Source organism: Octodon degus, unplaced genomic scaffold (assembly GCF_000260255.1).
Source record: "Octodon degus isolate 3935 unplaced genomic scaffold, OctDeg1.0 scaffold00300, whole genome shotgun sequence".
NCBI classification, from domain to species: domain Eukaryota; kingdom Metazoa; phylum Chordata; class Mammalia; order Rodentia; family Octodontidae; genus Octodon; species Octodon degus.
In genome coordinates this window covers 634,752-654,098 of record NW_004524876.1, presented here as the reverse complement: position 1 = coordinate 654,098, position 19,347 = coordinate 634,752, and the positions used below count along the sequence as shown (strand labels likewise).

The following is a 19,347-nucleotide window of genomic DNA, read 5'->3' as shown; positions in this document are numbered from 1 at the left end:
ATGCTCAGTGTAAGTAAATGTGGCTAGTGTGCAGTTTCCAGCAACACCTAATGCAGCATCTACACATATGGGTGTGTGTTCATGTGTGTGTGTCTCAAAGAGTGTCTGCAGGGATCTGACATCCCCAAGCCCCTGACATTTTATCATTATTTTGAAAGTTGGGAGACGATTTAGAGGGATCAGAGAAAGTCAGACATCAAACCCATTTTATTCTGTATCTTAAATTATTAGTTTTTATCATCAATATTTTGGTTACATTATTACACAAAGGACAAATTAACATCCGGTTTGAGGTCTCCTCTTCGATTGCTTTGTGATTGGTGACATGTCCTTGGCATAGGAAACCTACACCAACCAACTCTCAGCCGAGTATTAATAACACTGTTATACAAGGTGCCAAAATAATACAAATTTGTAAAACCCTTCCTGGGCACCTCAGCCAATACCTTTAACCACTGTGACTTCCAGGTGGCTTCTTGCCAGGTGCTCCCTGGGAGTATCAACTCTTCCCTTTCTATGGTAGATCAAAAGGAGACCCAGGGATGAGCCTCTGGTCCTGTTTTCTTTTACACTCTTGATCACTGTGTGCTGCTCACTTAGAGGTGGAGCCAAATAAAGCAAAATGCATGGTGGAAAAATTGTGTAGGGAATTTTCCCAACTCAGCTTCATCTCCTATATAACCCAAGAATGCCAGGTTCTTAAGGGATTCCAGAGTGTTAAATAAATAAATAAAGTCCAGGTTGCAAGTTCTAAAGGGGCATCCAAGACTCTTGAAATGAGTAAACAGAAATACCCATTTGCTATTGTTACTTTGACAAATACTTTTTGCTTGGTTTGGTCTCATCCAAAGCAAAGTACACAGATGTTGTTCTGTTTAATCTCATCCATGAATTCAACACACATCTTTCTCTCCAGTACCCTGGCATGAAAACTAAAAGTGGGGCTGTGGGGAAACAGCCTAGTATGAAAAATAAAGTAAATTTCTGGAGGGGAAAAAAAACACACAAAAAAATATAAAACAAAAGTTGCAGTCCAAACGTGCAAAATTTGCTTCTCGGGATAAAGCACTTCTTGACAGGTTCACAACGGCCTTATCCCCCTCCCAAGTCCTCCCATTTACCCAGAGGAAAAACACAGAATGAAAGTGAAGCCACTCTTTTTCTTAAGGCTATACAGACACAGAACACATGTCAGGGACTTCCCAGCAGGTGGTCTTTGCTTGGGTCTCGCTGTGAGCCCTGATTGCAGCCCGGCGTCCCTCCTGGGGCCTTGGGCATGCTTGCCTTGGGATAATGACACAGCGCACAAACAAAAAAGATAAGTTGATGGTCCCAACAATAAAATCCAATATTGACTTTACAATCACAGGTACAAATTGCTCAAATCGATAATTTCATTTCTCCTTAAGACCTTGTTGTCTAAAACTAGTAAGAGGCCAAGTTCCCGAGGAATTGTCAATATTCAAAGAAAATACCGGAAATTTAGAAGGAAATCATTCTTCTAATGCAACAGTCTGATGGAAGTTGGAACCAGGTTGTTCTATTCTGGAAAGTTCAGGGTATTATGAAGGGTGGATTCCTGCATCCAGATCGCAACATCCCCAACATCCAGGGGGTTCTGTGTCTATAAAGGAAAAACCAAGAAGCCCGAGAATGTGGAGTATTTCCAGCCCCCCATGAGGTTGCCCCTCTCCAGTTTGAGGTGCACTTTGTCTTCCCTTTCCATGAGCAGCAGGACACCATTGCTGGCTGCTTCTCTGGTAACATCCTGGTCTCCCGCAAATGCTGAGATCACTGGGTAGCCATTTTGCATTAAACTGACCTAAAATGCAGAGGGGAAAGCTCAGTAGGCCATGAGGCACCCCAAACCCCCACACTGTTTCCTTCTTCTCTGTCCCCAGCCATCCTCCCTGCCTTTCCCTTAGAGGCCACACCAGGGGCTAACAAAGGGAACTTTTGGCCACCTTGGAGCCAAAGAACCCTGCCAAGCCCACCTCCCTGGCTCCTCAGCCCCACAGACCAAACAATGAGCCTTCAGCAATGGAAGACTCTGCACCAGACCTGAAATGGCCCGGTCCTCAAAGCTACCCACCTGGATGGTTTGTCTGTTATACACTTTGACCACGTGGAAGCTGAAGCTATAGATTCCTTTTCGTGGTGCTACAAATATACTGGAGGCAAGATCAAAATGGTTGCCAATATTTACTAATACCTGAAAAAGAAGAGGGAATACAATACTAACATAGCAAGCCCCGCTTGGCCTGTGTTTTAATCACTCTCAGAAAACCAGTGATATTGTTTTTTCATTAGTCAGAGGAGCTTGTACAACCAAGTCAGCCTTCTCTCCCGCCCTAGGTAGGAGGAAGTGCTGAAGTTAAACCACCATCCAGCACGGATGGATTTCACAGGTACTCTAATGGGCAATAATGCATAAAGATTTGTAAGGTATACTTTATTTACATATTCAGAAGGTAAATATGATTTTTTTCTGAGTTGAGGGTCAGGGCATTGAGAAAGGAATGAGAGACAGGAAATTCAGTAAATCAACTGTAAATCAGATCTATATCTAAAGTCTGTGCACTGCAGGGACTTCAACGTGCACAATGTGCTGATTAACAGACACAGTTCCACACTGAATGGAGACAGAAAGGGTTGAGCAACAAGAGCAATGTAGCAAGATCACTTCTGAAAGACCAAGCTCAGGGCCTACCTTCATATACTCCAGGGAAGGGCAGTCTCTGACATTTCTTCTCCAGTGCTTCGGAGTCCCTGACAGTAATACTAGGTTCTTAATAATGGATGGTGAGTGAAAATGATTTATCAATAAACCCTGGATGCCTCAGTTTCTCCTCTCTGTGCTCTGGGCAGTGTGATTGCTCCTTTAACGGATGTATGGTGCAAATAAGCAAATAAGCTTGAATAAATACACAGAAGAGAATTGGTAGATTGGACACCATTGCCCCCACTATGGAATTCCACTCCATGCAAGAATAAAGACACACTGAGTCAATGGGTAGGGGATGACGTGACCTGCTAATGGGGTTCCTCCGTAACAGAAGGGTTAGAGTTTGTTAATGTTATGAGCAGAAGTTAAAGAGTGGCAAGTTCCCCTATATGACACAAACCTCTCTCAGACATTTTCCTGACAAAATCTGGCCCCCTGGCCTGGATCCTGTCACTGTTCCTGCTCATATGGGAATTGAATTGTTACAGTAAGGAAATGGCCCGCTGGTGTTCTTGGCTTTTAAAACAAGCTGCTAAGAACAATGTCAAAACCCTGTATTTGAGATTTTGTCATCTGCTTATAGAATAAACTTCAACCAGATACCTTTTGCTGTTACACTTTATGTGCTCATTATATATGAATAACATGCAACTCCCAAAGGAACTTGACTATGAACAGCTGTGGACATGACTTGTGGAAAACACTGGTTCCCCCGTCCTGGACCAGACCTGGCTGTGAGCACCACTTGAGCCCTTCAAGGGGAGGTCTTCTGCAAACATTCCAGGTTCTATTGTTGGAGACAAAGTGCTTCGGGATGCCTGTTCCCAGCCTCCCAGCGCTACGCTATGTCTCCCTCACAATGCTTCAGAAAAGAATAAAGGATTCTCCACTTACGCTCTGCTGCCTTTTCCTTTAACTTCTACTCCTTCACCTCAATTTTAAATTCTAGAAGCTGGTAAAATCAGGGTCTTATTACAGATGGGAGGACATCAGGTCAGACCCTGAAAAGTGGGTCTCAGACACACCTTAACTGGGAGTCAAGCAAACAAGTTTTCATCTATCCTATCACAATTTGCTAAGGTACAAAATTAGAATCTTATTTCCATGCATCCTGTACTTCATCAGAATTTTCACCCAGCTGAAATGCAGATGTAGTAGTGCAGTGAACACTAACTGTAAGACATTGGTAAGCATAATATAATGGCATTACAATAATGATCCATCAAGAAGAACTTATTAACAGAGCATATAAATTCCAACAACCTGTTTCATTTTCTTCATCAGAAAATAATTAGAATGGTATTTTTATGTCTTGTAAATAACAGCATGCTAAAGTAAAAGCCCCCCCACACACACACACACCCACAACAAATCCATCAAACAGATGATTCTCCAGGACTTTTTGAAATGAAGACACTGGCCTAGGACAGGGCAGGGCTGTGCTGTGCTGTGCTGTGCTGTGCTGTGCTGTGCTGTGCTGTGCTGTGCTGTGCTGTGCTGTGTTGTGCTGTGCTGTGCTGAAGGATCGAGTGCTGGTCAGCACAGAAGGCAAAGCCAGAGAAGCATGTTCGCTAACACCAGAAAGCCGTCTGTGACCACCCAGGACTCCATTTTGTAAGAAGCACTTTGGCAAAAGAATTAGCTGATTGTCCAAGGTCTGAAATTATGCTTTCAAATTGCCTCTAAAATATAATAGAAACCAAAATTGGGAGGGGTGAGCACAGAAGGTCAAGACCTTCAAACCCAGAGTGCAGACAATGCTGGGTAAAGAACTGCAAAGGTTTGCCCAGGGCTGCTTTGAAACAAGTGACAGAAGTTAAGTAGCTCAAAGTGACTGCTCTTCAATTATACAGCTACACTAAAAAGTCGTATAGGTTACATGTGCACATTATAGTTCATTTACTCTTCACTGTATTTATATAACCACCTGATTCTGTAATTATAAAACGTCTCTGCTGTTTTCCCCACACTTATTTTTCTCTAAAATACTTATTCCCCAGTATTGCCTTCAAAATGAGCAGTAATTCCACACTGTCCGCCCGGTGACAGGGCCCTTTGGAGGGAACCTGTTCAGCAGGGCTGTGCACATGCTAGGTCCTAACTTTGGCCCCTGAGGGGCTATAGACCCTTAACCACAAACACTCCCCCCTTACCGTCCACTGGGGGAAAGAAAACCTGCTGCGATATGTTTTAAACCTCAGCTTTACAGGATATTTGGAAAGTGTTGGACTCTCAATAATCCAAATGAGCTGACAGATGAAAGATTAAAAACGGGGGCAGGGGGGATGGAAGGGCAGCACATTAGAAAAAAAGATGTCCAAAAGCACAGGGCAGTGGAAGAAAAAGGCTGGAACTCTTCTTGGGAGAAGCGGGACCCCAACCTGAACGCTGGCCCCGCCCCGACTCCCCAGGCTGGTGGGCAGCTGACCCGCTGACCTGGTCGAAGTAGATCGTCATGGTGCGGTTGCTCATCTCCGAAGGCTCGTGGTTGGTGCTGCGTGTGGCGGAGAAGGCCACCTTGGCGCTGCCAGAGCGCACAGAGATGCCCAGGGAGGAAGTGACCGCGCCGTCCGCCGAGGGGCTTGAATCACACACCACCAGGCACTTGCCCTCCAGCACGATGGGCTCCGTGTCATTCTGCGCCCGCACGGGATAGCAGGCGGGCAGCAGTAGCAGCAGCAAGGCCAGGGCCGCCCCCAGGCAGGAGCCACAGTCAGCCGGCTCCCGCAGCGCCCCCCGGCGCCGGGGCATGGTCAGCTGCCGCCAGCTGGCGCCCCTGCCCGGCGTCGGCATCTGGGCTGGGGGGCGGCTGAGCTGGGGGCGGGCGCAGACGGGGCGGGACGAGCGCCACAGGGCGCGCAAGAACGCGTGGGGCGGCAGTAGCCTCCTCTGGGCTTGGTACCCCTCTCTGATGGTCAAGGCCAGGAAGCTTCTCAGGAGGAAGACGCCAGCGGACCTGTCAGGGCACAGAACCCAAATCCTTAGACGGGGTAAAGGTGGAGAAAAGGCCCAGCACGCAGCAGTTGCTTGGGAGGCTGGGCCCCCTTTCTGACTACCATCTCCTAGGTCCACAGCCACCTCGACCCCCAGTTTAGCACCACAGGTCTGGAGAAAAGACTGGGCGCGCGGAGGAGCGGCACCCGGAAGGCTCCCGCGCGCCGCGCTCAGAAGCGCAGGACGAAAAGGTCCCGCCGTTCTGTTAGAGCACAGAGCAGAGCACTAGGTCCTGGCCAGGAGACAGCTTCGACGTCGCCTCCTTCCCACTTTGCTAAAGGTTTAAGACACAGGCAAAGGAAAAAAGAAAGTGTTCTCATCTCAGAGCCGTTGTCCTGAAAGCCACACCAAGACAAAAAGAAAAAAAAAAATCTTTTTTTTTTTCCTTCTCTTTCACCCTCTGTTTTCCGTCGGGAGGTGTTTTTAAAAGCAGTCCATTTAGTAACAAAATAAATAAATAATCTATTTTGACCCAAAGAACAAACCCCAGAAAGCTCCTTCTTGGGATGCATGAAATTAAGGGGTGGGGGAGACTGGGATGGATGCACTTAGCAGTGCTGCCAGCTCACACCCAGGTCCCTGCAGCCACTAGCGAGCCCCCTCGGAGAAACTCCTCAGGTTTCCCTGGCCAAGGACAGAACCAGCGGCCGGAGTCCCAGGTGCTGCTTGCCTTGGAGCTATTGTTTCTGCACCCCGCGCCCCTCTCCCCGGCTTGGGAGGCAGCCCTTGTGGGTGTCGCTAACTTACGCGCCCGTGGACACTTTTACCCTGTCCTTTTCTCTCTCGCACTACACCAGCCGGGTCATGCAGATACCCAGCCGAGAAACAGAAAGCCTCGAGCCTGACCCCTCACCGCCTACAGCCTCGCAGCAACTCTTCCACTGTTCTTTCCAAGAAAGGGGAAGTTGTTTCTCAATATGTCCGCTGTCCTCAGTCCCGGCACAAAGGGATTAGGAGATTCTTCCTCCCACACTCCTCCCCGACATCACACCCGCGCCTGTCCTCATTAAAGAATATGCAAGGATCCTGGAAGGCAGGCGCAGGGTTCGATTACCTGGAACGTCCATGACCGGCGAGCACCGCCACCCGCGAAGTTGTTCTGCTTAGAGCAAACGAGGCGAGCAGGAGCTGGCGGGAGGAGGACTCGGAGCGCGACCCTTCTCCCGCCGCGCGGCCAATAACCGCGCCGCCCCGCCCTGCCGCTTTCCCGCGACAGCCTGCGCCCGCTCCGGTGAGCACCACGCCCGCTCGGCGCCAGAAGCACCCCACGCCCGGCACAGCGCGGAGCCCTGCTCTGTTCCCTGCAGCGCAACCGCTGGGCGCCGCTGACCCGGGCGCTGCACGAGGTACCCTGAGAGCACTCGGAGTCCTGAGCTGCACTGCGCGCAACCCGCTGCTGCAGGGCGCTTCGGCCGCTGCACCCAGCGCGCCCACCGCTCCGCTCTCCGTCCCGGCCCCTGCGTCCCAGCCTCTCCTGCAGGCTCCGGAGAGCACAGTCCGTCGCTGTCATGGCGCTAGGGACTCCGTGAATCTCTCTCCCCAGGCTCGGAACTCCCTCCCCCGCATCCCCGAAACACCCCGCACCCCTCAGGTCCGGTTCTCACCCAAACACCCAGTGCGAAATCCTTTTGAAAATTAGGCACCCTCAAAAGCACCAGCCGTGTCTCTTCTTTTTGATTCTTTCTTTTCTTTTCCAAATTCTTTCCAAGTCTTACTCTTGAATAGCGTGACAACTTTCATAATTAAAGGAAGAAAAAAAGTTAAAGAAAAAGAAACAAACGTATGAAACGAGAAAGCTTGGGGATTTAATGGTTTAAAGGCTGAGGCTCCAGTATCTCCAGTTTTAGAATTGTCAGGTTTTGCAAGAATGAAAAAGCGCACCCCGCCTGGGTTTACGAGTCTGCTCCTCTGAACCTTGGGGTGCTCGGAGCGCTTTGGCACCAAGCTTATTTATTAAAACGCCGGCTCTGAGCTCTAACGACCTGGGGAGAGTCACCGGGTTTCAGAGTGAGCGGCACCCTCTGCGCCAGCGAGGAGCGCAAGCACGGACGTGGGGCGCCACCTACGGGCGCTGGAGCCTTCCTGCCGCAGGCTGCGGCCGGGGGACTTGTGCAGAAACGTGGGCGAGGCCTAAGGAAGAGGCTTAGGCAGGCTGCTGCTCCTCTTTGGTCCCCAAGGCAGTGCTGGCATCTGCAAAAACACAGGAACAATAATTGCTGCCACTCCTTCTCGTGTCCTTCAGTACTTTGGCCTGTAACGAAGTGAAACGGTGTTCTTCGTTGCTCGGATCCTTACCTCTCTAAAGAATAACTGACGAGCTGATAAACGCAGCAGAGTTTTCATCATCCAAATGAGGTTTGCGTAGACCTCAAGGCTGTAGTCCATATCTGCCTCAAACAAGCCAAGGAAATACAGTATTTAAGTGTGCGGTGTCTTTATAACTTGAGTTTTAAATGCACCGTTTTAAAAATACTTTGGCTTGTGTGGTGCGGTTTTTCTGATAGGCTGATCACGAAATAAACCCCCAGCCGGCCAATGCAGTCCACCAGAACAGAGCGTATGAATTTCTTATGGCTCCACACTGCACACCTAGGCTTCCTTCCTTTGAAGATTTCAGTAGAGTTCTTTTTCCACCCTTAAAAGACCTGTCTTTTCGGAAGGAAGAGCCAGGCCTTTCTCAATTCTCTCTCGCTGCCATCCTCTTCTCTTAGAGCACAACTGTAAGGCCCAAGCCCTGAAGGTCCGCTCCAGGTGCTGCCCACCCCTGACACGGAGAGGGAGAGGCAGGGCCAGAGGGAGAGCGGCGCTGCAGCGCTGGGCGAGGTGCAATAGTCTTAGGTGTGCGAGAATGCGATGAAGAGAGGCTCCGAGTCAGATGCATTCTACAAAACTGTACGAACGATCGACGAACTCCAAAATACGCCACCCTCAGCTGTGGTCACTGAAAATGAAATACTCTGCTTCAGTATTTTTGTAGCAGGCTGATCATCCATACCGGGCTTCGCCAGGAAGCCTTCCAAAGCCACTGTAGGTAGCTACCTTTTTCTATCATTTTTGGCGAGGTTAACATGACGGAATTAGTACGTTTCTTATATGCAGACACATTAATCCAATACTACATCCGTTTAATGGTGTCTCATCAAAATGCATGCAACTGTATCATGCCATTATGAAGAGTACTACTCTAGGTGGAAACCAAATTATATAGGATACTACACCTACAGTAATACGTGTGCACATACAATTGAAACAGTTTGGGGATGCTAATTAAGGAGTAATATCTTTCTCACATAGGGATGCTTTAAATAGCAGTGCTATTTAGCAACATTCTTAAATATTGCGTTACAGCATTTCTTTTGACTAATGTAAATGTAAACACTCAAGAATCTAATTATTGTCGCATCACTCTGGAAGCTAAAAGTATTTTCTATGTGGCAATAAAAGTTTTGAATAATATAGTAAATATAAACTTTAAAAGTGAACTAGATAAGGCAATAGGATCAATAAGGATTAGCATACGATGTAAAAATAGATTGGGCTTAAATTTAAGCTTGAGATAATTTTAGAAGGAAGTTAGTAATAGTGAAAGATATCAGGTTGACAGATATTGATTATTTACTAATTGATTAATTAGTTTTTCTGTCAATAAGAGGACATTTGGATAGAATTTTAGCTGGTAGTTTGCTCAAAAAAATAGTTCAGAATATAACTAAGATTTAAAAGATTTTTCCTGTTACTCCAGGGCTTTTTCTTTTTCATGTTATTAGTAATTATTGCTATAAATAGAACACTATTGTAGACTTGCAAATGTAAGAACATTAAAACAGTGGACAGTAACATTGTTGGGTATTTGCGGAGCACTTGCAATGCCTGGGTTTTTGCACACACCCTGTCTAATACACAGCTAAGTACCAACTGAGGCGCTCTGGTTCAGAGAATCCTTACGGAGACCTGATGGGGAGGATATACTAGGTTTAAAGAAAAGGATGGAAAGAAAGACTTACATAACTCAAGGGCCCTTCCCTTTGTTTGCTGAAAGGATTTATAGCTCATAGAGTTGATATATATTTCGGGGGTATAAAATTCATTACTATCATTTTTCATAGACAGTATAGTTTTTTCATGCTTTTGCAATCTGTTATGTTGTATGTCTGGCTTTATTCCAGATAAAGCCTTAAATATGATCTTGCATATATTTTGTACTCATGTGGTAAATCCATAAACTTTTTTTTACAAATCAACATAAACAAAAATGATTTTCTGCAATTACTAGCAAATACACTGCCAGTTGTGGCGTAACCTTTTACTAGATAACTATTAAGGTATGGGAAGTATGTAATTCGGAGCATTGCACGCTCCTCCAGTTTCCATGATAAGTGCTTTCACTATACACACTTAAAGCTTAAGTTTTTCTTATATGAGAAACTCAAAGTATAAATAATTTAAAAAACAAAGTAATAGATAATAGGTAACAGGAGGGGGCAAAGAGGTGGAGGAGAAAGGGGAAGGGAGAGGAAATAAAAGGAAGGAGACATTTATGTACATGTAGCAGTGTCCCTTGATGAATGTAATCAATTACGCATGACAAACATTATGTGCTGACAAAAATTTAAAAATTAAATAATTTTCATGTCTATATTTCTTAGTGAAATAAAAGTGATGCAATACATATTAACTCAAAACTGTAAAACAATGAAAACACAAATGCTCAAGGATCCTGGGGTAATATGAAGTAATAAAATGTCAAGTTTTAAAACCTGGCCAACTCTGTGTTCAGTAGACAAAAAAAAGTTCATCTTATAAGCAACTGGTTTATGTGCATTGATTGAAATTAATAAAATGTATAATACTCTAATTAAATTAGTGAACTTAATTTGTTTATTCAGGTAAAAACCCAGACTGGCTGCACCCAGGCCGGTTATGACTGTTTGCATCTCGTAGTCACACTGCACTAAACAAATAATCACTGCCGCGAAAGAGCATATTGAGCTATTTCCACAGACCATATGCCAGCTGTTTTGAGGCACACATTTCAACATTTAATAAACATTCTTTTAAAACATGATTTTAAAACTTTGCTTTTATTTGCAAAGTGACAAAACAGAGAACAATCTTTGACCAAAATAGGATACTACTTCTCCAATACTATGCAATAGGCATACTATACCATGAAAAGATGCTTTCTAATTACTTGAGAATGCTCTTCTGATATTTAAAATATAATAAGTCTAGGTTTATTTTAAAGTAAATATTAGGGTTTATGAGACTATAGGATAAAGATACTAAAGAGATTTGAAGTAATCTATTTGTTTATTCATCTAAAATCCCATGCTGTTTGATGCTTAATAAGGAATATTTCAAAATTTGTATGCAAAGGAAGTCAATAGCTTCAGGGAGGCTCTGAGAGAGAGCTCAGTAGACTAAGCACATGCCTAGGCAAGTGCAGGGACTGGGGGTTTGAGCCTCTATACTATATGCTACACTGGCCCCACCCCGGGGCACACTGAGCCAGCCACTAAGACTGGGTGTGGGGCATACACTTGTAATCCCAGCACTGGGGAGGCTGAAAACAGGAGGATCACTATGAGTCCAAGCTGCACAAGGAGACCCTGTATCAAATACATTAAAAAAAAAAACAGAAAATAAAAGAAAAATCACTTCAGAGGCTTCCAATATTTGAAATATGATACATTGGTACAGATAAACACTACTGGTTAGGAAAGAAACAATTGATCTTCATTATTTTAAGCTATGTCTCAGTACTTTATGAAATCTGAGTATATAGTATTTTCTGTTTTCAGTAGGAAATGCCTCAACTGTTTTTTGGCAAATTGGCTCAAATACTTAATGACAGCCATTTCAAACAATCAAAATTAATGAAATTACAAGGAAAGATGTCTTTCTCCCATTCCTCTTTCTTAAAAAAGATAGACATTGTGTGATGAAACTTCCTTTTATACATTTTTTGCTTAAGAAATGAATTCAACTGGTACAGAAGGTAATAGAAAATCAAGAAATAGGTAAGCATTTTCTAAATTTTTATTTGGTTTTCTTTGCTATGTGATTGTAAGGCTTTCCTTTTATATTTTTATTTTTCTATTTTTATTTTTATTTTTATTTATTTTATTTTTTTGGCTAATTCAGTCTGCCTTCAGGGCAGGTCTGGTATAGCTGCTGGAGCTGGGAATAGAACCATGATCCTATGCACCTGCCTGCATTTACCCAAGCAGCATTTTAAGCAGCTGAGCTACCCGCAATGTCCCCCTTTTATTTTTTCAATTTTATTTTATGGGACAAAGATAAAACAAAATTTCATAATGAAATAATAGAATAGCAATAGTTAATGCATTACATGGTGCAATCTTTAAAATAGTTGCTCAGGAGACAAGACATGCACGTGAAATTTTCCGTGGTCCATATTAGCACAAACTGTCCTTTTTAATGAACTAAAAAGCAATAATAGTACAATAGACTTGTGTTCATTCCTTTTCCCTATTGTCCTTTCCCTTTCATCCATCCTAATTCTGTCTTCCTTTTGAAATGTTTCTTCCCATTTAACAATATCTATTGTATATTTTATTTTTTATATATTTGGTACAGAGTCTCACAACACAGCTTGGACTCATAGTGATCCTCCTCTTGTAGATCCTCAGTGCTGGGATTACAGGCACATATCACCATGCCTGGACTTGGTGGCCAGCTCCGTGTTTCCAGGGGGCCAGGCCAGCATGGCATGTGGTTCCAAGGATCAAACCCTGGTCCCTGCGCTTGCCTAAACAGCTACTTAGACTGCTGAGCTATCTCACTGGCCCTCTATTATATAGTTTAGAATGTATTTACTCTTTTATTTTCTCATACCAAGAAGACAATATGATGTCTATATATATGAGTCTGATTTCTTTCACGTATGAGTATGATATCAAGTTGTATCCATTTACCTATAAAAATCTCAAGTTTATCCTTCTTTATGGCTGAGCAGTACTCTATTGTATAAAAAGACCACATCTTTTTTATCCATTATTAAATTAATGGGCATTTGTGTTGTTTCTAAGGTTTAGCTGTGATGAATTGTGCTACTATAAAACTGTGTGCACATATATCATTGTAGTAGAGTGTTTTTAATTCTTCTGAGAAGATGGTTGGAAAGGAAATATCTGTGTGGTATGGGGCTCTAATCGTAGTTTTTTGGAGGAATCCCCACACTGATTTCCACAGTTATAGTAGAAATCTCACTTCCTAACAACAGTGGAGAAGGGTTCCTTTCCCCCATCAGTTCCTGCAGCATTTGTTATTGGCTAGTTTCTTGATGATAGTCATTCTTCGGGGATGAGATAGAATTGCATTATTCATTTAATTTGCATCTCTCAAATGGCCAGTGATGTTGAATATTTTTTGTATATTTATTTGACATTTGTATTGCTTCTCCTGAGAAGTGCATATTCATCTTAAATGCCCACGATTGATTTGGCTTGAATTTGTGGAATCTGAGGTTTTTCAGTTTTTTATATGTTCTAGATAGGAACCTTTTTTGGAGGAAAATTGGTTAAAATTTTTCCCACCCTGTGGGTTGTCTTTTCATTTTGTTTATAATTTATTTTGCCATGCAAAAGCTCTTTAATAAGATGATATCCCAGTTGTTAATTCTTTGAAGTATTTCCCGTGTGGTCTGGGTTTTGTGCATGAACTCTCTGCCTACCTCTACATCTTCAAGATTTCTACCTACATGCTCTTCCAATAGATTTAATGTTTCTGTTTTAATATTTAAATCTTTGATCCATTTTAACTTTAGTTTAGTGCAAGGTGACAGAGGTGGGACTAGCTTTAATCTTTGGCATGTAGAAACAGTTTTTTCAGCACCATTTATTAAAGAGGCTATCTTTCTTCCATTGAATGTTTGACACTTTTGTCAAAGATAAGATGGCTAAGGGCCAGCCAGATAGCTAGAGCCAGCCAGATAGTTTAGTGGATTAAAGCACCTGCTTAGGCAGACACAGGAACTGGGTTTGATCCCTGGCATGCCATGCTGGCCCCACCCCTAGGAAGCGCTGAGACTGCGATTGAGACTGGTTGTGGTGGAGCATGCCTGTAATCCCAGCACTTGGAAGGCTGAAAACAGGAGAATCATTACAAGTCTGATCTGTGTACAAGTCTGATTTCTCACTATAATCTCCAAGTCTGATCTGTGTAGTGAGACCTTGCAGACCCTGTACTAAATACATTAAAAAAAAAAAAAAGATGGCTGAGTGTGTTTGTAGTTGTGTCTGTATCTTCTAATTAGTTATACCAATTAGTTATACTAATTAGAAGATTAGTAGAACTCAGGTCTGCTTTTTGCTAGTGCCATGCTGATTTCATCACAGGAACTTTGTAATGTAATTTCAAGTCAGGGTTTGTGATGCCTCCTGTCTTGCCTTTGTCGTCAACATTGCCTTTGCTATTCTAGGTCCTTTCTGGTTTCACATGAATTTTAGGAACGTTTTCTCCAGATCTGTAAGGTATGCTAGTGCTATTTTGATTAGGATTGCATCAGTTCTGTATACTCCCAGCTTTCCTTTCTTACTCAGAAACTAATTCAAAAGCATGCATAACTGAAAGAAAAACTGTTTATCCTTTTACTTTTATAAATTATATGTGTGTTGATAGAGCAATATGTATTGCTTTCTCAAGTGTTTTCTTATAAAATAAGTAACAAAAGTGTCATGTGATATTTTGAACTCATAGATTTTGTGAAATGCGCAGTATGATAGGCTCTGTTTTTGAAGACAGCTGGACGTCTGAGTGTGGCCCTATTCTCTGCTGTGCTGATCCAAAACCAGCACATGTCTACTGAGTGGGTCACCATCTCCTGGCTGAGCCTCACTAAGAGACTTTCCATACTGATGTCTGAATTTGTTACATGGTAGAAATGGAAACACTGCATACAAATATGAAAGCAAACATTCCCCTGATTGTAATATTAGCTTTTATATGATAAAATAATTTTTTTAATTGAAACTGGAGCATTGTTTACTCACTGCCAGAAATTTAGAGAGGTAAATCCTTTTCTTCAAAATAAGCTAACTATGAGGGCAAACTTCATCCCAGGGGAGATTTACTGAATTTATGCTTGACAAATCATTGCACTGATTTCTCATGATAATCTCCAAGAAAATATATTGATTTTCCTTCACAATTTTTATCTCTAATCAGTATAAACACTTTTTAAGTTTCTAATATATCTGAAGCACATCACTATCATTTCTCAGGAATAAACTTTAACCATATAGGAAGGAAAGGAAGAACTCTGTGAATCAAAACTCAGAACAACCCAGGAAGGTTGACTGATAGTGCTAAGATCTGGGGAAAAAAGACAGATAGGTGTGAAATCTGACCTTGTTCTCTAGGGTTTCTGGATAGGAAACAAAAAGCACTCTCCTTTGTTGCACTCTGACTCTAAACAGCTAGAAATACTTGTACATAGTTTTCAGAAATATGATAAAAGATTAACATAAAAAATAGCATAGCAAAATTGATTTTATTTAACAGAGGGGATTTTTTTCTAATATTTTTCCAACTCTTTTATAAGAAGACTTTTTGATTTTTCTCATAAATATTGAAGATTAAATTAAGATTTGATTTAATTAAAAATGTTATTTAGGAACTCTGAAACTGTTTTTTGTTTGGTTTGGTTTGGTTATGGACTAATGCTAACATATTCCATGGTATTGTCTTGCATCAGCTAATTCCCTAAAATAATATGAGGCTTTTTTCTTAATATTCTCATGTGCTTTGGAGGTCTTATAGTGCTTGTGGTAAGTTCTAAATTCCAATAATTTAAATACCTTTGCATACTTACATACCTGCCCGACCACAAACTGCAATTTCTTGCTCAATTAGTATTGCTAGCCTTTTGTCTTATTTTTCACACATTCAGCACAGCATTTTGCTTGTTGTAATGCATTATTATAAGTTGATAAATTAATTATGGGGTTCATTAAATAACAACTTCAGGTGATTCCATCAAGCATCTTTAAGTTCACTTTCAGAAAAGCTTGATGGGCAAAGAGATTTAACAGGTAGTGAATGCAGATACTAAGATAAAATTGCTCTTTTCAAATGAACCTATCAAGAAAAAGTTAATGATTCTTAGTTTTTACTTTTCTTCTAGCCCAGTCCATGAGATGATGAAACTGGAGCACAACTTAATGTTGTCCTCTCATTTGTCAGCTTTTGTGTTTTGGAGAAGTATAAATCTGGATGAAAATAGAATTGAATAAAGATTACAGAGTTTGAGTAAAATAAAGCTTTCACAAAAGCTGCAGAAATGGAAGATCTACTTTACTTTTACTTGTCTCCAGTTGTTCCCAGCACTAAAGTGTAGAGAACTTCAGGGAGCAGAACTGATGTCTAAGTCTGTATACACAGGTGGAAAGCATAGCTCAAGAAAATAAGGAAAGCTACTGGCCCTTAGTAGTGCAGCAACGCTAAAGCCGCTCAGCTGTGTACGGCATGTGAAGTCATGTGCGTAGCATGTAGGTTCATATTCATTAGCAGGGCTCTTTATTTCATTAAACAAACAAGCTGTACTGATCTTGCATACTCGCCTTAGGCAATGGGTATGCTCCACTGATGCTCAGAGTTGACGTGCAAGTATTTCTTGTGATTTTGATGATTGTAGGACTGTGTTGATCTTTCATACGAAAATTTCATCCTGTTTTTATTTTGTTTGGTCTATGAATTTATTATCTAGTCCTTATATTCTCTCAGCCTTATGTTTTTCTTCTGTCTAACCTGTTTTGTCAGTGTTTTTGCACTGCTTATTAGCACGTCAATCAGAAGTAGATTCTTTAAGTAGAAGAAGCAGATGTAAATTAACCTATCATATTTTTTGGCAGAACCAGGGATTGAACTCAGGCCCTTGCCTGAGGAAAGCACTTATTCTACTGAGCCGTCTCCCCTAGCCTATTGTATTTAATGCTAATATTTAATCCTTTACTTTTGCAATAATAGAAAAGTACACAAAATTCTCACTTAAATGTATAATTGAAAACATCTTTTCTATAAAATGAATGTTAATAATCTTGACAATGTAAAGCATCAAAATAGTGCTCACAAGGGAAGGGAGATGGCTCAGTAGCATAAGCATCTGCCTGGTGAACACAAGGTCCTGAGTTCAATCCCCGGTCTGGGAGGTTGGGGGGAACCTTAAACATCTAAGGGGCAGAAAATACAGAAAATAGATTTGCGTGGAGGCCCACCAGATAGCGAGCTCAGCAGACTGAAGTGCCTGCTTAGGCAGAGTGTAGCTGCAAGGGTTCAGTCCCTGAAGTGCCATGCTGCACCACCCCCCCCGGGCACTCTGAGACTGTGATTGAGACTGGGCATGGTGGCACACACCTGGTAATCCCAGCTCTTGAGAGGCTGAAAAACAGAGGATCACTAAGAGTCCACTCTGCGGTAGTGAGACCCTGTAGACCCTGTACTAAATACATTAAAAAATAAATAAATAAAAATTAAAAAAAAATAGTGCTCACAAAATGCTATGGCTAAGCTAGTGATGTTTACCTTCTCTTTTTTGTAAAACAGTTTGAAATACTTGCTAAAATTATGTAGAGAAAAAAACACATTATTTCCAGACAAAAAGGCAACAAATTTTATAATATAAATAATGTATGTTAGGCTGGGAAGATGGCTCAGTAGAATAAGCACTTCCCTGGCAAGCGCAAGGATCTGAGTTCAATCCCCTGTTCTGAAGAAAAAAAAAAAAAAAAAAAAGTCTTTAGAAACTGGGGCTGAGGAGATGGATCAGTGAAATAAGTGCTTCCCTGGAAAGCGGAAGGGCCTGAGTTCAATCCCTTGTTCTGCCAAAAAATTAATTAATTAATTAATTTAATTAAATAAATAAAAATTTATTGAGAACAGAAAAGTAAAACTAGTGTTATTCAGCTAAATCTTGTCCTTAAGCCAGACACATATATCCATTGAATAAATTTGATAAAAATGTAAGCATATACATCATCGTATTGTTTTGACTTTGGAAAAAAGAAGGAAAAAATCTCTGTAAGAGATTTCTATAGGCATTAGCAAGCTGTTATGCATGAAAATACTATTACTTTTACTTAATTCTATTCTTTTCTGCTTTTCTAATGCACTCCATATTGTTGGATTACTTCAGACATTATTTTTGTTAAAGGACATAGTCATAGTTTGGGGGATTTACAAGGTGAACAATATGATACAGGAAACATTTTATATAATTATTTTGTGATGAGTCACACAAAGAATCATATACAAAGAGGGTGGGAAATCTGTCCACATACTGAAGAACAAAGAATCCAACTGAGAACTGGATTCCTGATGTCCTGCATGAGTCCAGCTGAAGACCTAGAGCCAAAACAATGCCTCCCACGAGTCCAACTAGAGGCCTGGTATACACAACAATGTCTCATGCAGGCCTGCTTCACTGATATGCCTTGGAAAGATCCAAAGGTTGGTACTGGAAGCTGGAAAGTCTAGGCCAGGGTGAAGTATCTGTGCTAGCAGGCCATAGGTTCTGAAATGGAGGCAGGAAGCAATCTTCAAGGTAAGAACTGAAGCTGCCTGTGACGTACCAAAGCCATGCTCAGTGACAGTGAGATCCTGAGTTCCTCCAATGATGAGGAAAGGCGAGTTCCCATCAGAAAAGCCAATGCAACAAGCTTCTCTACGAGACTCAGCAGTGCAACATCTTCCTCTCTGGAGCCAGGAAGCAATGTTCAAGGTGAGGACCAGAGTTCCCCCAAAGTGAACCATAGCCATTCTCAGTGACAGTGAGGTCCCAAGTTCCTCCAACATGAACAACCAACTTCACCAGGAAATCCAGCATGGCAAAGTGCTCCAGGAGATTAGCCCAAGAGAACCAACAGCTTCCAAACATCTTCTCTACCAGGTTCCCTGCAGTTTCTTCTCCTGTTCTATCCCCTAAGCTGCTGGCAACAATCCTCAGGTGGGCCTCCCACACACAGTACCACAACTGGTACAGTTCAGCTGGGTGTAACAAGTTGACCACAGTTGGCAACCCACTACAGACACGAACAAAATTTTCATCCAAAACAGATTAGATTCTAGAGATCCTCTCTACAAGGGTAGGAATGAAGGATTCTGCCAGAGGAGCAGAAATTATGATCAGGTTAATTTCTCTCTCTCTAGGCTTCACCTTTTTCACATGAATGGTGACCATGAGTCTAAGGGATAGCAAGTCCAAAGAGGACCAAGGGAAGTCCATCTACCAGGACAAGTACAGAGTGTGGGCCTGCCCACTTTCCTCAGGAGCTTTAAGATGGAAACAAGTAAATGATAAAAGAAGTTGTATACTTTGTTTCATGGATGTAAAGGAAAAACAGAATAAAAAAATAGGAATCCTCACAAAGAAGTAAATGAACAAGCAGCTTGAAAGATAAATAGATGACAGACAGATAGATAGATAGATAGATAGATAGATAGATAGATAGATAGACTGACTGACTTATTGTTAGGGTCTGATACCTCACCAAAACCCATGTGTCAAAGACTAAATCACATTCCTGTGGAGCTTTTGAGGGGTGGTAGAACACTTGGGAGGTAGAACTGAGTAAAGTGAAGTTAAATTTTGGGGAGTGTTCCCCTAGAGA

General features: G+C 42.2%; 1 protein-coding gene across 7 annotated transcripts in view; it reads right to left on the bottom strand.

Moving 5' to 3' along the window:
• Window positions 1-189: 189 nt before the first annotated feature.
• Window positions 190-19,347, bottom strand: part of Cbln2 (cerebellin 2 precursor) — a 33,485-nt gene continuing 14,327 nt past the window's right edge. For 3 of the 7 annotated variants that reach the window (XM_023707582.1, XM_023707581.1, XM_023707583.1), the window contains 4 exons: window positions 7,324-7,909; window positions 5,162-5,681; window positions 2,093-2,212; window positions 190-1,822 (listed from right to left, as the gene is read on the bottom strand). In XM_023707582.1, the coding sequence (XP_023563350.1) occupies window positions 1,625-1,822; window positions 2,093-2,212; window positions 5,162-5,518 (675 nt within the window). In that variant the 5' untranslated portion in view covers window positions 5,519-5,681; window positions 7,324-7,909 and the 3' untranslated portion in view covers window positions 190-1,624. Of the gene's footprint in view, window positions 1,823-2,092; window positions 2,213-5,161; window positions 5,682-6,466; window positions 6,506-6,773; window positions 6,840-7,323; window positions 7,910-19,347 lie in introns of those variants that run through there. The other 4 variants (XM_023707584.1, XM_023707585.1, XM_004647311.2 and 1 more) reach the window with 4 other exon arrangements.